General features: G+C 35.4%; 4 protein-coding genes across 8 annotated transcripts; 3 read left to right on the top strand and 1 right to left on the bottom strand.

The window, feature by feature from the left end:
• The first annotated feature begins 1,024 nt into the window (after window positions 1–1,024).
• LOC104730100 (pathogenesis-related protein PRB1-3-like) lies at window positions 1,025–1,588 on the top strand. The gene has a single exon (XM_010449199.2). It carries the CDS (start codon window positions 1,025–1,027, stop codon window positions 1,586–1,588), a length of 564 nt encoding a protein of 187 aa, XP_010447501.1.
• A 406-nt stretch (window positions 1,589–1,994) lies between these two features.
• LOC104730098 (uncharacterized) lies at window positions 1,995–3,894 on the top strand. The gene is made up of 3 exons (XM_010449197.3): window positions 1,995–2,193; window positions 2,379–2,658; window positions 3,232–3,894. The coding sequence occupies exons 2-3, from the start codon at window positions 2,462–2,464 to the stop codon at window positions 3,674–3,676; spliced, it is 642 nt and encodes a 213-aa protein (XP_010447499.1). The 5' UTR covers window positions 1,995–2,193; window positions 2,379–2,461; the 3' UTR covers window positions 3,677–3,894.
• A 5,121-nt stretch (window positions 3,895–9,015) lies between these two features.
• Window positions 9,016–12,553, top strand: LOC104730096 (uncharacterized). Of its 5 annotated transcripts, XM_087478362.1 has the most exons (14): window positions 9,016–9,212; window positions 9,865–10,016; window positions 10,101–10,263; window positions 10,409–10,471; window positions 10,568–10,618; window positions 10,706–10,768; window positions 10,865–10,915; window positions 11,012–11,077; window positions 11,158–11,223; window positions 11,305–11,370; window positions 11,442–11,498; window positions 11,575–11,637; window positions 11,734–11,805; window positions 12,006–12,553. In XM_087478362.1, exons 2-14 carry the CDS (start codon window positions 9,874–9,876, stop codon window positions 12,420–12,422), a joined length of 1,341 nt encoding a protein of 446 aa, XP_087334488.1. In that variant the 5' UTR covers window positions 9,016–9,212; window positions 9,865–9,873; the 3' UTR covers window positions 12,423–12,553. The 5 variants fall into 5 exon arrangements, with proteins under 5 accessions (XP_087334488.1, XP_087334489.1, XP_087334490.1 ...); XM_087478363.1 differs by lacking the exons at window positions 9,016–9,212; window positions 11,158–11,223 and having other exon boundaries at window positions 9,223–10,016; XM_087478364.1 differs by lacking the exons at window positions 9,016–9,212; window positions 11,305–11,370 and having other exon boundaries at window positions 9,223–10,016.
• A 2,672-nt stretch (window positions 12,554–15,225) lies between these two features.
• On the bottom strand, window positions 15,226–16,625 carry LOC104730095 (protein RESTRICTED TEV MOVEMENT 3). The gene is made up of 2 exons (XM_010449188.3): window positions 16,351–16,625; window positions 15,226–16,247 (listed from the first exon to the last, which is right to left on the bottom strand). Exons 1-2 carry the CDS (start codon window positions 16,455–16,457, stop codon window positions 15,416–15,418), a joined length of 939 nt encoding a protein of 312 aa, XP_010447490.1. The 5' UTR covers window positions 16,458–16,625; the 3' UTR covers window positions 15,226–15,415.
• Between the last annotated feature and the right edge of the window lie 94 nt (window positions 16,626–16,719).

Below are 16,719 nucleotides of genomic sequence, written 5' to 3'. Positions count from 1 at the left end.
AATTTGTATCCTTGATGATTTTAAAAATTAAGTATTTAGGAAAGAGAGAAAAACACAAACCAAAAATCTTATTCTTCTATCAATTAAATACATAAATACTATTGACCAATCTTTTTTTATTTCAATGTATCGATATCATTCTTTATTTCAACACCGGAAACACTGTTCATCCGCGATCAACAACACTATTCACCAAATGATATAGTAATTTTTTTTTTTTTAGTGTATAATTATTTGTCTAGCATGCTAAATAATATTGTATCGCGAAAATTTACATCTTATATGTTAAATCCATGTTCTTAACGTAAAACTGTAAATTATTGTTTATTTATTTATTTATGTATGTATACATCATTTCAATGAAATGGATTAGTCTTTTTAACATAATTAACGTGATAAAAATTATAATAGCAGGTTATATAGAATGATAATGTGCTAACATATTTTATATCCAAATAATATTTGTATAAACATGGTAAGATATTTAATATATCGATATTATTTATATTATCGTGTAATTTATACAACATATGCTATTGTAGATGTAATGTAATACTTTGTTATTTTTATGATTTGTTTTTGTTGCCCATATCTTTGTTATTGTTCTTGGGTTCAGCTATTTCCAAAAAATTATGACATTCTGATTACCAATTGACACCATAGCTACTGGCGTTTAATTTTAATTTTCCCCGGTTTTGCATAATGTTTTGGCGTTGATATGATAAAGTTTTTTCTTTACAAAAAAAAAAAAACATTCTGTTAAATTTACCTTCATATATCTAATACCTTGATAATGTATATTAATTGTTTGAAAAGAATGATTCCTATACAAATAATTAATCAAATGTTCCACCGAAATGATTAGCACAATTGTGTTATTGCACATTATTAACATAGAGCATGTTGTTAGATTCTTTAGATGAGATATACGTACAAAAATGAAAGCATAAACAATGGTGCATGTATATATAAATATGGAGTACTAGATCTATAGGGTCACAAACAAATCTAACTCATCTTCCCAATGGAACCCAAAACTTTGATATTCCTAATTATCATCACCATAACCATCACAACTCCACTTCCTTCTTTCTCTTTTCAAATCCCATCCAACAAAACGCCAATAAAATCACCACTAACTTCTTCTCAATACAAAACCCTAACCCGCAACACCATTATTCAGCAGCAGTTTCTCCAGCCACACAACATCTTACGAGCCAAGCTTCGTCTCCGTCCCCTAAAATGGAGCAATAGTCTAGCTCGCTACGCAAACCTGTGGGCTCGAACACGCCGTGGAGATTGCAACCTTATCCACTCCGGGGGACCTTACGGAGAGAATCTCTTCTGGGGGAGCGGAAAAGGATGGAGACCACAGGACGCGGTGGTTGGGTGGGCTTCGGAGAAGAAGTACTACGACCGAAGGACTTACCGGTGCAAGGCAAATGGGGATTGCTTGCATTACACACAACTTGTGTGGAGGAAGAGTACGAGGATTGGGTGTGCAATCAGTCATTGCAAGAGCGGTGACACATTTATCATTTGTAATTATGATCCTCCTGGTAATATTGTTGGACAACCACCCTTTTGAATATTGTCGAATACTTTTATCTTTTTCCAGCTTTGTACACTTTTTCATCTTTATATTTGTGAAATATATTGTTTTGATTCCTTGAGTATTTTCTTATTTTGTATGTATGATAATAACGAAACTTGTATCAGTATGATCAATTACTACTTTTTTACAGACAAAGAAGACAATATAGTTCATTACTTCATCCTCTTAATTAACCCACCGATAGAGGACACAATACTATTTTTCAGAGTTGCAATTTTGGTTTAGCCGGTTTAATTGTTGATTGGGTTGAGGATGTCAATTCACCAAAGTCAACTCAATTTCAGACTTTCTTATTCACGTTTGACTCGGTTCGGTCTATGCTAAGTGTTGATATTGGTTTTTTATAAATCTGAATTGAGAAAGTAGAACCGAACCGTAATAATATGGGAAAGTTAATTTGGGCCTTTGAGCTCACGAAACAAAAAAAGCCCAACACTTAAATCTCAGAAACTGAACCCTAAAGAGGCTCTCAGATCGCTACATCGACGACGCCGGTCCTCATCGCCGGCCGAAACTTCGACTCTCAGATTCATTTCTGCTTATTCACTCTCGTGGCTGGACCATTTAGTTCACTTCAGGTCAGCTTCTCTTTGTTTCCGACTTCTGTTTGTCTTGATTTCACTTGAGAGATAAGATTGATCCGATCTGATTCGAGCGACGAAGCTATAAGACGAAATAGCATACCGGATTTTATTTGCTAACTTTTTTTCCGGTTTAAATTGAAATCGTTGGCTAAACCGATTTTTGTTGTTGTCATCTTCAGGTCACATACCAAAAGCACAGAGAGAAACGCATTTGGGGAAAGAAGAGTGTGATTTTGCGATCTGTGATTTTTCTGAAAGAGAAATGTCGTTTAGAGGGAAGGAGATGATGAAGAAGCTTGTGAAGAGAGTGGGTGCGGAGAATATCACGCCGGAGCTCAAGGAGAAGCTTAAAGCTTGTGTACCCGATACAAAAGTCGTCATGGGCAGAGCCAAACGCGGTCTCTACGCCGGCCGTCATATCCAGTACGGCAACCGCATCAGTGAAGACGGTGGAAACAAGTCTGTACCTTTCTCTCTCTCTGTCCTTCTCAATCTGTTTATAATGTTATGTATGTATGTATGTGTATTCGCTTGAGATTGGTTGAATGAATTTACAGCCTGAGATTGTGAAAATTGTAGGTTTCTAGGAATGCTTTCTGGGTTTTGGTTTCAATTTGGTAGAAGTGAAATCTGAAAACTATTCAATCTTAGATGGTTAGAGATTGTATAGACTATAGTGTGCCTCATTTTTGTTTAGCCATATAATTTGTTGCCTTAATATGGCATTGTTGCTTATGTATCATGCTACTATTATTAAGATTCTCAATTTTGTGGAACAATGGTGTAGAGATGTGTAGGATCCATAGAGTTCGAAATCTTAGATGGTTAGAGATTGTATAGTGTGCCTCATTTTGTTTAGCCCTTTCCTTAAGATGGTATTGTTGCTTTGTTTTTGTATCATATCATCCTATTGTTCTAAAGATTCTCAATCTAAAGATGGCATTGTTGCTTTGTTTCTGTATCATGCTATGATTCTGAAGATTATCTTTGTTAATCTCAAAGTTGTCACTTTGTGGTGTGATTTGAGAATAGGTCAAGAAGGTGTTGGAAACCGAATGTCCAGGATAAGCGATTGTTCAGCTACATATTCGACCGTCACATTAAAGTAAAAGTCACAACACACGCTCTCCGCTGCATCGACAAAGCAGGGGGAATAGACGAGTACTTGCTGAAAACACCATACCAAAAGATGGACACGGAGATGGGTCTCTTCTGGAAAACCAAAGTGGAGCAAAAGTATGCAGAGCTAGGTCAAATGGAAGTAGCCTTCTTTACTCCTGAGGATGAGGCCAAGTTCGAGCAAGGATTCAAAGACTTGAATATAGCTAAGAAAGATGCTCGTAGGGAAGCTAGAAGAAAAATGTATGGAAAGAAAGGCGGAGAAGAGAAAGGTGAGGAAGAAGCTTCTATTGAAGGTGTTGTAGGGTCAGTGTCACACCAGGAAGATGATCATGGTTGGTTAGAAGCTAAAGCTTAAGTGCTCATCTCTTTTCTTTAACATGAGTTTCTTCAACGTTTTTGGATTTTCGATGATGTGAGAGGTATGTGGGATGTAGGTTATAGGTTTGATTCCTCCTTGCAAACCCCAATCACTCAGGTTTTGACTTTGATCAATGTCGAAAAAGTCTTGTAATAAACGGTTCACAGTTGCACCTCTTTGGAATTTGATCTCTATTATTTTACTCTTTTTACATACTTGTCCTTTCCTTGGATTATTATTAAAGAAAATATACAGTAAAACCTCTATAAATTAATAAACTCGGACTATGAAATTTAATTAATTTATAGAGGTTTTAATAATAATATATTAACTTCATTTATTTTTATAATTTTGAAATTTTTTATTACAAAAAATACTTTTGTTATGATTCATATTTTTATGGAATTTATTTAATTTATAATCTTGACTATCGTAATAGTATTGAAGCTAATAGTTTACTTAATTATCTAGGTGAAAATGATAAATGTTAGAAGTTTAGAGTTTAGAAGAAATTGCTAGTACTATCATTCATGGTAACGATGAAGTTGAATAAAATATTATGGTGACTTTAGAACTAATTATGTAAAAGGCAATTATCGCATCTAGGACTTTCCACAATTTTTGTATGCGATTTGAGAAGACAACACCAAAATTTTTTAATACAATAAAAAATATTAGTGATGAATTCTAACTAGAATGCAAATTCAATAATACACAAACAACAAGAAAGTCATATTTCACTAGATTTTCTGAGATATATATATATATATAGTTTCTATCATTATTAATTTATGATATTGTTGGGATCATATTTTTACATAAGATTTCCAAAAAAGTTATTATATTATTATTTTATCGAATTGTGTCATTTTTTACACCGGTCCAACTCGAGACTGTAAAAATTTATTAATTTATAACAACTATTAATTTTGAAGAGTATTAATTTATATAGGTTCTACTTTATATTATTCTTTTTATACCATTCAGATAACTTACGTTAATTCTGTTAGCTTGGATTTAACCGCATTAACACAAATTACCCAAAGAGGCTGATTGACCATCCTTGTCCAAGGAGGCCAAGGGAAGACGGGTCGTGGCGGTCGAGAAGGATGTGGAGTTGGCTGATTTCCTCCACCGATCCCTAGGGCTGATCAACCTGCACATCCACAAGAGAGTTGGTTAAAACGAAGAAACTTTAAACACGTTTGCACCAAAAATAATTAACTTCATCTCTGTCTAATCTTTTGTCTTAATGGTCTCAAAAGAAGTTTGTGGTGGCAAATTGCACAACGGATGCACATACAGTACTTCGTTGTGTAGCTCGTCGGCCTAGTGGACTGATTTGTACTTATACCGTTCTATGAATAGTTATGGGCTTTTAATGAAATTTTGGGCTCTCTTAGCCCAAGCGTATTACTTCTCCCTTTATAAACAAAAAGAATCAACACGAGAAAGCCATCGTGTCAAAGTAATACCTTTCTCGGAAAGCCATCTGTCAAGTATCAACGAAAATATCGCTCTCTCTCTCCTAGGTGTTCTTGACGTGGATCTCTCGCTTTTGACAGGTAAAACCCTGATCTCGATTTGTTTATGGAACTCCGTTGAGTAGTTTTTCCGATAACATATCCTTTACAATGGTTTATAGTAAAAGATCAATGTCGCGCATGGAGTTTGCACCACCTTACTTGCTTTGACTCGTTCCCTTGTCCGTTTACTCTAAGTTCCGCTTCTTTTAGAGCAACGAATGATAACACAACACAACACGTGTAATTTGTGTGTTCACTTACCTAGTTCCCGGCCCTTCTTTGTACTTTTGTAACTGGTGATGAGTGTGTGTGGAGCCCTCTAGCTTGCCGATGCCGAGAGAGAGAGACTTTGACTTTTTTGTTTTTTTTTTATTCCGTTATTCTAGATGCTGTCACGAGTTGGTTAGACTTTGCATTTCCTAACATATTGACTTTGCATGCACAATAAAAAAGCTCGCTAATAAAACAATTTTCTTCTAGCTTCAAAACCTCTTGTATTCATACGTAAATAGGTTTAATCTATATGAAACAGTTTAGGTTTACAGTCGATGATTATCGAGACCTACAGTCTAGGTTTAGTTACAATTAATGGATGATTCACGTGATTAATTGCTCAATTATATAATACAGTATGAACACACAAAGAAGACGTATCATCGTAAGAGTGGCAACGTAGTTATGGAAATATATGTATGTATATGGTCGCAAAGCTAAGTAGTCAAAATTTTGAAAAGAAATCAATAACAACTAACAAGAGTAAAAAAAAAACAAATTTTACGGACTTTTTTTTTGGGTTCAGGGATATGAAACTCTCTCATACAATTTTTTTTTAAAATATATGTTGTATTTTTTAAATTTTTAATATGTTTTGATTAAGACATATATATTATATAATTTTTTATTGATTGTATTATTATTTTTCTTTTCGCGGTTAGAATTGACGTAATACGTCTGGTGTATTTTAGTAAACCAGCCTGTAAAAAGCTATATAATCATATTTATCTAACATATTCCATAGCATAATCCGCAAGAATTTTTTTTAACAAATATCTAAAAATATTTAAATTATAAATACTAATTTTTTATAGATATTTTAAATATTAATTTGTATATTAAAAATAATAAGTTCAAATTTTGATATTTATTTAAATGGCAAGAATTTAATTGTGTAAATCTTATAGATAAAAGGTTATTATATATATATTTATATATATGTATAAATAGTGAAATCATGGTTAAGTCTTTTCTTTCAAAGAAAAGAAAAAAAAAACAGTGAGATAATGGAATAGAGAAAAACATCCCTCATATCTAAAACATTGGTTGTATATAGTATTGTGTTTTTATGTTATCTAAATATATATATATATATATATATATATTCCAAGTATATTTAGGAAAAAAACATCGGAGTTTTAAACTATATATACAAGGAATGCCATTAGCATTTAATATTTTTTTTTTAAAACCTAAATACCCTAATATCTCGATTTGATCCCTTAATGAGTTTTTTTAATGATAATACAGATATAGAAAAGAAAATAATTTTTGACAGAAAAAAAAAAATTTATGACTTTTCCGTTTTTGTAAAGATAAGGAAATCAGTATTGTTATGATTTCTAGAGATAAAGAAATTTATAAAACGTTTAATGCTAACATAATACCAAAAAAAAATCGAAACTAAGAAATATGCTATTAATAAGGGATATTATTTGTTGTCTTTTGTCGGGATAGTTTCTTCCACCAAAAATTAAATTCAAATGTGGCTTATACAATAAACAATTTTATCCAATAATATCCCGTTTTACTGAACAAATTTATATTAGCCAAATTTGTGGTACAATGTAAAACAAATTTTAAAAATATAAAACTAAATATATATATATATATGATTAATTTATTTTATTTATATCAAAAACATTTTTTTTTTGAAAAAAATTATATCAAAAACTTTCAGTCGAAAGTTAATTCTACATATAATTATTTACAAAAATCAAATATAGCTGAAACGACTGACTAAAGATATTCAGCTTTTTTACTCAAATCTGAAGAAAAAACTATTTCTGTATATTTAAAATTTTACTTACGTTGAATCTTTTTTTTTTGTGATAATATATTATGATTTGGATGAATAATATGAGAAAAAAGCTAAATTATACTAAAAGTGATATTGCTATAATCACAACAATAGTGGGAACTAAAAACTAATTCCAACAACCAATCTATAAAATTGTGGTGATTAAGATTTAAGATTATGATATTTAGCATTCATTTCGGATTGCAAAAAGATCTTTAGTCTTAATCACCACAATTTTATCGATTTTATTTGGAACCAAACCCTAACCATGCATCTTCAATCTGTATAAATAACCTTTCATTAGATGGAAAACAAATTAGCACATCAATAGTATAGCCCTCATCCACCCCAACGTTTTCTCTGATAAGCCTTGGTACGCTCACTCCTTTTATTTTTCATCTGATGATTTCTTTGAAAATCAATCATACACTAATTATTTATTTGTGGATTTAAAGGTACGTGATTATGGGATTGAGCAATAATAATACACATTGATTCAAAAGGATGTAAATTGGCCAATTGGTCGACATGTGGTGGCTTCCCTGACCCTCAGGTAAATTCAATTATCATGGTCCTAATTTTATCACAACACATTTTATCATATCATCTAATATTATGTTTTTTTTTTTTTTTCTCTTTTTTCGGTAGAAACAGGGACCTTACTATTGTGGTGTGGGAGTTGGTCGATCGTGACATTGTGGATGCAAACTACAAGATCTGTCTTTAAACTGATATGAGCATCTCTGGTGTCAATAGAGAAGTCATGCCTGACCAGTGGTAGTTCCAAGTCAGTGCTTGTGTCGTCGAGTTACTAATCTATTTAATCTGATATATAATCGTTCTCTTTTTAGCAGAGGAACACTGGGATCTGTGTTATAAGTGTAAGCTTCGAGCCAAAACCAGTTCCATACTATAAGTTTTAAATATGATTTTTGAATGGGGTCAGGGTGACTAGAACGGAGCTTGGAACTCACCGCAACACGATACAAATACAGTGAAGGACGATGGAGGATTAAGAAGTGTGTGTTTTTTCTTTAACAATGCTGAACGATTTATTTTTCGATTAAAATAAATGTCAAATGTATTAAATGAGTAACAAAATTTCCTTTCTAATGTTTTGTTTTATCTAAAAACATAGTATCATTTATGTAACAAATTTATTTGACTATTTAGTAGCAACAATTACAATATTTTTTTGACTACAAATAAAAATAATCTTCATATTTTAAAACTGTGAAACTCAAACTTAGTCATTGTACACTACATAATATATATAGATATAAGGGATATACACATTTAACAAATACACAACATTAGCCATATATATAAATATATATATATATATATATATATATATAGTAAGTCTACTAAATAACATTTAGTATTATTTTACACCGTGGGGTTCCTAACATTTTAGTAAGTCTAATAAGAAGAATCATGGCCTACATATATAATAGATTAGCAAAAAAAAAAAACCAATAATAATACAGTACTTCGTTGTGTGTATCTCGTGGGCCTAGTGGACTGATTTGTATTGATACCGTTTGGTAATATATTTATCAACTTGTAGTAGTATTCCATGGTTTAATCATTCGTTTTATACCATACGAAGATGTATTCTTATTTGCCAAAACGTTGCCTACATATATACTAGTAATAGATTAGCAAAAGAAAAAGAAAAACAATAACCAGAGTCAGAATAAAGAAAGATTGCACAACCGGATGCGCAAATACAGTGTGTAGCTCGTGGGCCTTGTTGGGCTTTCTTAGCCCAAGTGTATTACTTCCCCCTTTATAAACAAAAAGAATCAACACGAGAAAGCCATCGTGTCAAAGTAATACCTTTCTCGGAAAGCCATCTGTCAAGTCTCAACGAAAATATCGCTCTCTCTCTCCTAGGTGTTCTTTGACGTGGATCTCTCGCTTTTGACAGGTAAAACCCTAATCTCGATTTGTTTATGGAAGTAGTTGTTTTTTTTAGAAATCTTTCGAATCGAATCATCTTGTTATCGTTGTGATCTTTGCGAATCGCATTTTCTTAGGGTTTTTTTTAGAAATCTTTCGAATCGAATCAAACTTGTTATCGTTGTGATCTTTGCGAATCGCATTCTTAGGGTTTTTTTTAGAAATCTTTCGAATCGAATCAAACTTGTTATCGTTGTGATCTTTGCGAATCGAATCGAATGGCACTTTCTTAGGGTTTTCGTTTTTCTGAATCGCATCTTCTTAGGGTTTTTGTTTATCTGAATCGCATTTTCTGGGGATTTAAGTATCTGCGATCGCGTATAAAGAGAGAGTTTCGTCCGTCTGGCGGATCGGATTAAGTTCTTCTGTATTTCTAGTTTTGTTTTGTTGGTTGAATCAATCAAGAAATAGGAATTTTGTTTTGGGGTTTCTTGAGAAATAGGAATGAATCATTCAAGAAAGAGGAATTTTACATTAGATTTGTTTATAGAGAGAAAATTTTGCCATCGCGAGAGTCTTTTTTTGGGTTCTGGAGAGAGTCTTCGTTTTGGTTCTGTATTAATACACTCCTCAATGTATTTAGTGCTGTTGTTGTTGTTGTTGTTGTTTCTTTCTCTCAGTGCAGGAGAATGGGTGATGATTTGAGTAAAAACGGTTGTGTGTACTGTTGGACATATGAACACAGAACAAAAGATTGTGTTGTCTTGAAATGTTTAACTTGCAATCGTAGAGGTCACTTCGCCAGATCCTGCCCATATCGTAGTAATAAGAGGTATAGAGATTTTATAAGGAGAGTGATATGGGTTTCGTTTTATACTTGTTTCTCACTCATCTTGTGTGTTTTGTCTCTCTGCAGCATGCATGATAAACGGGTTCTTCCTAAGTCTCGCTCCCCTCCTCCTCCTTCAAGGAGAAACCGATCTCCCCCTCCTCCACACAGATACCGCTCTAGATCTCACTCTCCTCCTGCTGCAAGGACAACTCACGTTTCTAAACACGTTTCTAACTCTAACTCTCTCGTGAGTTCATAATAAACGTTACCCTTAGCATTTCTTATCATTAAACGTTAATCTCTGAAGTAACGTTTCTGTGTAATTATTATTACTCTGTGTGGTTTCTGTGGTTTCTCCTTTCATGTCTCTCATCCTTTTTTTTTGTTTGCAGACGCCACAGCAGCATCTAGATCTCAATCCTGCTCACCCTTCTTCTATGCCTCCTCCACCAGTGGTGAGCATTACCAATATTCTTAATCGCCACTTTCTCTCCAGTTAAGTAGTCTTTGGTTGTTTGTTGATTAAACAACAATCATCTTTTTTTTTGCAGCGAGATCTCAGGCCTATCTCTTCTGCTGCTCACCCTCACCCTTACCCTCAGGTCAGTAAATATGTCAATTATTATTGCTCTGTGTGGTTTCTGTGGTTTCTCCTTTCATGTCTCTCATCCTTTTTTTTTTGTTTGCAGACGCCACAGCAGCATCTAGATCTCAATCCTGCTCACCCTTCTTCTATGCCTCCTCCACCAGTGGTGAGCATTACCAATCTTCTTAATCGCCACTTTCTCTCCGGTTAAGTAGTCTTTGGTTGTTTGTTGATTAAACAACAATCATCTTTTTTTTTGCAGCGAGATCTCAGGCCTATCTCTTCTGCTGCTCACCCTCACCCTTACCCTCAGGTCAGTAATGCCATAAAGAAACGTCTCTGTTTTTGTCTATAACTCTGGATATGTATAGAAAACTTTTCTAGTCTCTTGACTCTCCTTCTTTTGCAGTTTCCACACGACCAACATCATCCAAGGCCAATCTCCTCCCTTCCTCACCCTCCTTCTACCTCTCAGGTCTCGTCCCATCTTCCTCTTCCTCACCCCACTATTACTCTGTATATGTGCATAGTCTCTTGACTCTCCTTCTTTTGCAGTTTCCACACGACCAACATCATCCAAGGCCAATCTCCTCCCATCCTCACCCTCCTTCTACCTCTCAGGTCTCGTCCCATCTTCCTCTTCCTCACCCAACTATTACTCTGTATATGTTCATAAGTCTCTTGACTCTCCTTCTTTTGCAGTTTCCACACGACCAGCAACATCCAAGGCCAATCTCCTCCCATCCTCCTCTTCCTCACTCTTCTCAGGTGAGTGATGTCTATTACTCTGGATATCTGAATATATGTATAGAGTTTTATAGACTCTCCTTCTTTTGCAGTTTCCACACGACCATCCAAGGCCAATCTCGTCCTATCTTCCTCTTCCTTACCCTCAGGTCAGTAAATATGTCAATTATTATTACTCTGTGTGGTTTCTCCTTTCATGTCTCTCATCCTTTTTTTTTTTTGCAGACGCCACAGCAGCAGCTAGATCTCAATCCTGCTCACCCTTCTTCTATGCCTCCTCCATCAGTGGTGAGCATTACCAATCTTCTTAATCGCCACTTTCTCTCCAGTTAAGTAGTCTTTGGTTGTTTGTTGATTAAACAACAATCATCTTTTTTTTTGCAGCGAGATCTCAGGCCTATCTCTTCTGCTGCTCACCCTTCTTCTATGCCTCCTCCACCACCTCCTCCACCAGTGGTGAGTGAGTTGATATTTTGTTCAGATTTCAGAATAATAAAATGCAGTAACCTCTATTTTTGTTTACATCTTGCTTTTAAATTTGTCAAAACATCTATGAAGGTTCTAAACATCCGATGAGATTTTGAACATAGTTCAACTTTCCAACAATGAATACGTCGTCCTGGTCTCCTCAGTCTCATTCTTTTACTCTTTTGCAGATCCCACCTAATGAAATTAGGGAGAGGTTGTTGTATAAGTATCCACTTATACAACAAGGTCTTCAGACAGCTGACAGACGAGTTGAGGCTGAAAGCTGCTTAACCCTCCTGGTGTCCTTTGTACAAACCTGCTGCATGTCCCCTCAGCAATTGTCCAAGGAGCTTCTGTATTCCTGCCTTGAGTCGATGCAAGTGTTTCGCCAGAAAAATTTGTTTCAAGAGTGGATGGAAGAAATTTGGAATTCTGCTGAGCAGAAGAGAGCGCGCCAAGCTAGAGTCGTCGATCTTCAGAGGCATATGATTGATCTTCATCATCAAATGATGGTCTTAAGAGATCAGTACAATCTTTGTGAAGCTGAGATCGGTGAGCTAATCAAGGGTCAAACACCACTTTCCCTGGACGATGTCCTCAATTAGATTTTTCCAAGTTTGTGATGCTAAGAACTGCTCTTACTAGTTTTCATTTCTGGAAAAAAAGTGTATAAACAATTTTTAACAGGGTTCAGCCTTACTTTTAATTGAAAATCAACAACAGGAGTTGCCCTCAAGTCAGACTCTTTTATTCGAATTTGCAGGTTCTTAATCCCCCTGCATTATAAAAAAAAAAAAAAATGAGTTCGTCGTATTCATATATCAATGTGAAAATAGCAAACGCCAATGTATGTTAGACACAGAAAACAGAGACTACAAGGTTTGCTATCTCACACAAACCTGAGAAGGTCAAGACAAAAAAGGTCATTCAACCACACTTCTCAGGTTTATTGGTTAAATGGGGACCTTGTAGAACTTTCTTGCAGCGCAGATAAAGGCATGTGTCTCGCAATATCAGTTGATGCCAACTCTGTTGTCACACTCTTAAAAGATAATCCGAGAAACATCTATAGCTACATTACCCTAAGATTTGAGGGACTATATGTGAGAGAGGTCTTGAGAAATGCAATTACTAGAAACTTCTGGTATCGAACTGTTATTGAGATGTACATCCTGTTACAGTGGTAGGAATAGCTAACCAACAACAGATAGGCTCAACGGAAAAGCAGATTAATCGTAACAGAATAAAACTACACATGTCAAATAATTTTGCAAGCACATGCAAGAAGGAGAGGATAAAATGTAGATGGAAAAACATCTTATGGTTCTAGAAAACACTGCACCTGAAATTCTATACCTCTCTAAATTGATTCCATCATACAATACAGCTAAAGGATAAATGAAAATGGCTGCAAAATATTGCTCAGAGAGAAGAATGATCTGATTCTTAGCAAAGTGAGGATTGCAAACCATATACAAGGGTACCTGGCTGTGTCGGTCGGACTTATTCAGGTAAGGTTTCCAAGCTAGTGTAGTCGGGATGCCCATTATACCACCAAGACGAATTGCCTTGCAGAGTATACAACACTCAAAACTCTAACAAAGTCAAAATTTATAAATGAGAATGGATACCGAACAAGTATAAGCAACCAAAATCCACTAACTTATGTCAAACACACATTTAAACACCTCGTTCCGCCACATGAAACTTGGAATGCAAATATATATATTTGTCAATTTAAGCACCATATGCAAGTAGAACCTAAACACACACGATGCTTATAATAAGTTGAACACATTAGAAAAATAACTTTTGCAGTATGTGTTTTCAGAAATTTATAATCTTATACTCAAGTTTAGTAGATGGCTTTCATCTTCAAACCGAAATCATTCTCTTATTTCCAGATGGAGAAAACTGTGTATATAGAGCAAACCTGTTCTCAAATGTTTCAGAAGAATCCTTATAAAGTTCAAACCTGTTCACAGACATTTTCTGTCCTATCAGTCCAGAATCGAGCAAACCTGTTCTCAAATTTCATGATCAAACACATACATCGAATCACACCCCTGAACATTTTTACGTTTACCATTGGTAAAACAAACTATCTTCTTCTTTACTTGTGCAATCAACGTTTTTCAAACTAATGAATGAGATGAAAAAACTATACAAAAATACTGAGTTAATGTCAGCCTCAGACCGGGCGCTAACAATCTTCAACATCATGATGGGCTAGCTTCAGTGATCTCTTGAAATGTCCATACCTGGAATGTATGGCATCCATGATAAATTGACTAATAATGCTGGGGGCAGACTTTAACAACAAAAAGAGCAAAAAAACAAACTCCACCTCACTGCTGCATGTATGATATAGAACCTACCGACAGTGATGTGATGAACTGAAATTTGCTTTTCTGAGTATGGCTTACAGAAATTACACCTTGGGACTTTAATCAGACAATGACTGATTGCTGAGACTATGTTTGGGGGTCCAGTGATGCACTCCATAAAATCTGAACACAGTAACTTACTTCAGAAGAAATCTTTTTTTTTTTTGAGATTACAGAACACAAGTGTAGAAACCTGCCTCAGGTTATCAATACCTTCATAAGTTTACCGCTGCTGACATTACTGACTTCATATCGACGGCAACTCTCTAGGCTCCGCAACAAGATAAACATAAGTATCAGATGATGGCTTCTGACACGATCCTAGAGTTTTAAACGACAGAACAGAACTAGAGATTGATGTACAAATGCAACAAAGTAATAAGCAACCGACTGTCTTGAACAAGCTGCCTGTAGAAGTAGAACAACAACTCTACGAATAAGCCTAATCCCTGTTTCTCGCACGATGCTAGATAGATAAATAGGAGCTAACTGCAAAATTTCAAACAGAAAAAAAAAAAAAAAAAGGAAGAGTAATAAGAAAGGTACTGAACTGATTAGGAGGAAAGCTACTTCATAAGTCATAGCATGAGAAGAAAGAACTTGAGCTTAATCAAGTGTATGAAGCTCTTCCATATTGATTCCACCCAACTGTCGCTGCTCTTCATGTACAAGAAGAACTCACTCTTTGGAACACTATGCCAGAACAACCTGCATTAATATAGAATTATAGATACACACCATGCTGGATTAGAAAGAGGCGAAGAGCTGAAGCAGTTGCACCTCTGAGTGGGTTTAAGATGTACGTTAACTGGCTTTTGAATGAATACATTTCAGGGCTAGGGTATGGCATGTGATCCATCGAGCAAACAATACACAGCTGTTGATGTTATTGTTAACAAGTAGGGATCATCATCAAAAAAGAACTATCATATGCGTAAAAAAGAATAGGCCAGACACCAATTCAAGATATCAACGTGCAATAGAGAAAACATTCGAGAGAGAGAGTCGCAAAACTGTCATCTAAAGTTAAAACCAAAGTGTCCGATTTTCAAAAGAAAGCAGAGTTTGGGTTCCTTACTTAAAAGGTGACGTATTTTACAAACACGAAATAAAGCAAAACCAAGCACATTATTCCATTAAGGAGAATTATTTAGAAAAATAAAAGAAACAACAATATGTGCGTGCTGCTGGCTGCTAAGCCAGATTTGGCTTCAAATATCGACTTGTCCTAGTTCCTCCTTCTCCATCTTTTTTTCTGCATTGAACTCATTCAGCTTCTTCTCCACCCAATCCAACGGAGGTCGAGCATACTTGAGGAACACCGTTGTAGTATCGACTTGTCCTAGTCCCTCTTTCTCCTTCTTTTTTTCGATCACCTCATTCAGCTTCTTCTCCACCCAATCCAACTGAAGTCCAGCAGATTTGTGGAACACCATTGAGTAACGTGCAGTAGCTAAATAAGACATTGAGATATCTTGAAGCGGCTTTTCAAGAGTCTCAATCAAGTCGATTATGCTATACATGTGTCCTCTCTTCGTATTTGGGATATATTCAAGTCTCCACTTTGATGCAACGTCCGGGTGGTTTTCAAACATGCGAGTCACAAGTTCCACCTCTGACGGAGTAACTGGAAACCCGTAGACACTAGTGAAAGCTTCCTCCTCTACTGGTGGAGGAGTAGTAGTAGTAGTAGTGTCCTCGATAGACTTGCCGATAGCTTCAAGAACTTTCACCTCTGCAACAACCTTGACTTGATAATTCAGTATAAACCCACCATATTTAGCATCAAGTTTTCCAAGGGGAAAGCTGGATGCAAAACCACAGACAGGAGTCTTGTCATCAAACCACCCTTCTGTTTCTGTAAAATCACGAAAGACATCTTGCAGTTGGGAGTGTTCTTCAGAACTTTGATTCACTACAGTAAAAGAAAACTCTGCGTGTCTACTCCATCCAGAAGGCAAAGACTCAACATCAGCAACCGTCAGATACAGAGACAGAGCGTCATTAAATATAATTCCCTTGGAATATGCTGCCACAAGGCGCCTGCAAGCGAAAAAGAGTCATTGATAACCTAAAATTGGAAGGACAAATACAAAACAAAACTAAAACAAAAAAGAAAGAAAGAACAAACAACTTGTCTTCTTACCATCTACATCCACCGATCACGAATATATCAGAATATATATTCTCCGACTGCAAAGAGTAAACATTCTTAATCACCCATGTGAACTTCTTGTCAACTTGTTCCCCCATTGAATCCTTGATCAACGCTTCTCGCTGCCGCAGTCAGATTATGACGAAACCCTAGATTTAGATTCACTTATCAAACCCCCGTTTCTTATTTTTATATGTGTTTGTGTTACTGGTCTTCGCTTCTGGACTTTGGCCCAATTTTGATTGAGGCGGTTCTTGTCGGCACCCGTAAGGTGTTGTCGCTATGTTATAAAAAGTAATTAAGAAGGTTTTGGGCTATCGTTAAGTTTATTAAGCCTATAATAATGGGCCTAAATTGGGC

The sequence above is a fragment of the Camelina sativa genome, chromosome 12 (genome assembly GCF_030686135.1).
Source record: "Camelina sativa cultivar CO46 ecotype springtype chromosome 12, ASM3068613v1".
NCBI classification, from domain to species: Eukaryota; Viridiplantae; Streptophyta; class Magnoliopsida; order Brassicales; family Brassicaceae; genus Camelina; species Camelina sativa.
Note: the sequence above shows the minus strand (reverse complement) of the source record. Positions and strands in the feature narration are given on the sequence as shown.